The sequence below is a fragment of the Etheostoma spectabile genome, unplaced genomic scaffold (assembly GCF_008692095.1).
Source record: "Etheostoma spectabile isolate EspeVRDwgs_2016 unplaced genomic scaffold, UIUC_Espe_1.0 scaffold270, whole genome shotgun sequence".
Lineage (NCBI taxonomy): Eukaryota > Metazoa > Chordata > Actinopteri > Perciformes > Percidae > Etheostoma > Etheostoma spectabile.
In genome coordinates this window covers 528175-531290 of record NW_022605574.1, presented here as the reverse complement: position 1 = coordinate 531290, position 3116 = coordinate 528175, and the positions used below count along the sequence as shown (strand labels likewise).

Here is a 3116-nt window from a genome sequence, read left to right as displayed (position 1 = left end):
ACCTGTCTGAAACGGATACGGCTGGACATGCCACTGACACACGAAGACTTCACGGGTGGTAAGGGATAGATAAATAAAACATTTTTGATATGCATCATGTCACAAAACCTATGATTTTTCTTCTTTTTTTTTCTCTCTGTGAGACATCCCCTGTGTATAAAACCACACAAAAAATGTATGAATTTTTTTTTTTCTTCATAGTCAAATTGATCTGTTGTAATTTCCTCAATCTATCAATTAGTTGTTTGTGCTACAAAACGGTAACAATGTGGTTTAGTGTTTCTCAAATTGCCCAAGACGATGTCCTCAAATGTCTTGTTTTGTCCCCAATTTTATCAAATATATTCAGCTTACTGTCACAGGAGAGAAGACAATAGAACATGTTCACATTTAACAAGCTGGAATCAGAGAGTGTGTAGTAAGAATTACGACTCAAACCGAGTTATTGATTATCAGAATATCTGGCGATTAATTTAATAGCTGACAACTAATCGATTTATCCAATAATCTATGCAACTCTAGTGAGAAAAGTTCAAATGTCCACTCTAAATCCACTGTTAAGTGACAATGTGTCTTGGTTTAGGTGAAGAACAAGCAGCTCCTGAAGCGCAGGTCTTTGGGGATCCAGATCCGTTTGACGGAGCCAGCTTCAATGACCTGCAAGCTCCGGTCCACTCCACCCCTGCTCCACCTACTCCACCCTCCCCAGCTGCCCCCGCCCCCCCCTCCCTGACCGAGGAGCAGCGTAGACGCATGGAGCTGAACAGACAGCGGGCTCTGGAGAAGAGGCTCGCCCGCCAGCAGCAGCAAACAGGTAGGAGGTCTAATAAATAAATAAATCTTTATCAGACATCTGGGACACAAATGTAACCGAGGGTTTATTATATCGTCTAGACTCAGGTTTGGCTATAAAATAAAGAAACGCAGGCTTTTGATGCCGGATCCAAGACGGCGTTACACGTCTCACTTCGTTCACCGGCCTGTCAGTACAACACCTAATCCACGTCCGTTATACCCGTCACACAACAGACTCTATGGTTCACGGTAACTTCCTCTTACACTACGTTTACACGTGGCCGGCTGTTTTCATAAACGGACCTCTCCGTTTTACAACGTCTCCGTTTTCAAAAATAACATGGTGCACAGCTGTCAGTTTTCAGAAAAGGGTTAATTTACACGTACCTGTGTTTATAAATGCCGTCGAGAGCACGCCAACCCTGGAGGTGGGGGTGTAACGAGAAGCTCAAGCCCACGTTAGCCAATCAGAATCCCCAAAATAGCAACAACAGCACGAATCTCTTCCTCTCTCTTCTCTTCCTCACTTTTGTATATTATTAATTTTTTTCCCTGCAATATGAAAAAAGAAATTTTAAATTTTTAAAAGATGACATAAATAGCATTTAACTTCTGATTCTTGACGTCTTTGTGTAAAATCCTCCTGCCACCCCCTCAGCTCCTGCAGAGTCCCAGACCGGTGACACGTCCACGTCAGCAGATGAAGGCACGTCTGTCTCCTCTGCAAACGTCCCCAACAAGTCTAACGATCAGGATGTAGAGGTGGAGGATTTCGACCTGGAGCCAGCCAGCAGCAGCAGCAGCACACAACAACAACAACAACCACCACCACCCCCCAAACTGCTTCCCCACCCAGACTCTGAGCCTCCTGCTGAATCACCTCAGTGTGAGAAAGAGGAAGAAACCAGCCTCAGCCAGGTCCACCAACCCAGCACCGAGTGTCAGGACCGAGATTAATGCTCAGTACGGCACGCACTCTGAGTTAAAGAACGACTAACTGTACAGCCAAAGTTTGTTGTTTCTTTTGTTTTTTTTGTTTTTTTTTAATCCAACCTGTGCATAAATTATCTTCTTGAAGTCTGTAAAGAGCAACTTGGTTCAAATTTGGAAATTCTGTTTCCAGCTGAAACAAGCTGCTGCAGTGTACAGTGGTGCTCAAAAGTTTACATGCCCATGCTTAAATTGACTAAAAAGAGATTTACGAGACATAGAGACATAGAGATTGGCATGGGATACTTTCTATAAAATCATCTCTCAATGCAAATCAAACCAGCTCTTAGTCTAACTGAAATATAACCATGCCAATCTCTATGTATGGTGAAGGGTATGTGATGATATTGGGGGGGTTATTTTAATTCCAAAGGCCAAGGGAACTTTATCAGGATGCATTGGATCCTGATCCATGACATAACCGGTCTTTAATAATGAAAATCTGCCTGCTACTATGGGAATTTAACATAGGGGGGGGTGTATACTTATGCCCCCTGCATTTAATGGAAGACCATTTATTTATTTACAATACATTATTCATTCACAAAGAAGATTGGATTTATTTTTTATTTATTTTTAAGGCATTAAGATCTATTAACAAAAGTTGATTTTTTTTTATTCCTCTTTTTAGTCAATTTAAGCATGGGTATGTAAACTTATGAGCACCACTGTAAGATACCGTATGTAAATTAAAGTTACCTTCAATTTTTGTCAATGACAGGCTCAGCTTATTATTCTAAGTGTCTCACAACATTATGGAAAGGATCCCTATTTGTTGAAGACTAAGATCATTTATGTTTAAGATAAAACTTGAAATTGTTGTCGCAATTTTATCATCGTAAAACACACTTCATTCTAAGTCGAAAGAAACAATATAAAACTGTCAAAAGCCGTCTTGGGTCGTCTTTCCACCGTGCCAACCGTCACCTCTCTGGTTTGGTTAAAATAAACCTATAATTCACCCATTTACATGTGGATCTATGCTGGCTCTATACATGCTAAAAGCATCGTTTATGCATATGAAGTCTGGTGGGTTGGCAATAGTAATTCTTTGTCATGCCAGCAGCAAAAAAAGAAACCGAATTGTTCCGATTTGACCATTTATTTGCAGGATTTTGTTTGGTTTCACAAATTTCAGTTATTCCTGACCTGTACTGCGTGTTACCTGTTACCGATCTTATGACGCCTAATGTGAGAAGCATGAGAAGTCACTGCAGTAAACAATAATAAATAAAAACATTTTGTTTTTTCTGGAGCTTAAACTGAGGAACTAACTACCAGTTTTTTTTAAATGCCTAACAATAAACTTTTCCTTTAAAATTGAATCTGTT

General features: G+C 40.4%; 1 protein-coding gene across 1 annotated transcript in view; it reads left to right on the top strand.

Annotated features, from left to right (window-relative positions):
- The window catches only part of LOC116685790 (TIMELESS-interacting protein), an 8497-nt gene extending 5774 nt beyond the window's left edge, over window positions 1-2723 (top strand). The window contains exons 6-8 of the mRNA XM_032510729.1: window positions 1-58; window positions 584-814; window positions 1454-2723. Coding sequence (XP_032366620.1) covers window positions 1-58; window positions 584-814; window positions 1454-1752 — 588 coding nt within the window. The 3' untranslated portion in view covers window positions 1753-2723. The remainder of the gene's footprint in view (window positions 59-583; window positions 815-1453) is intronic.
- The last annotated feature ends 393 nt before the right edge of the window (window positions 2724-3116 follow it).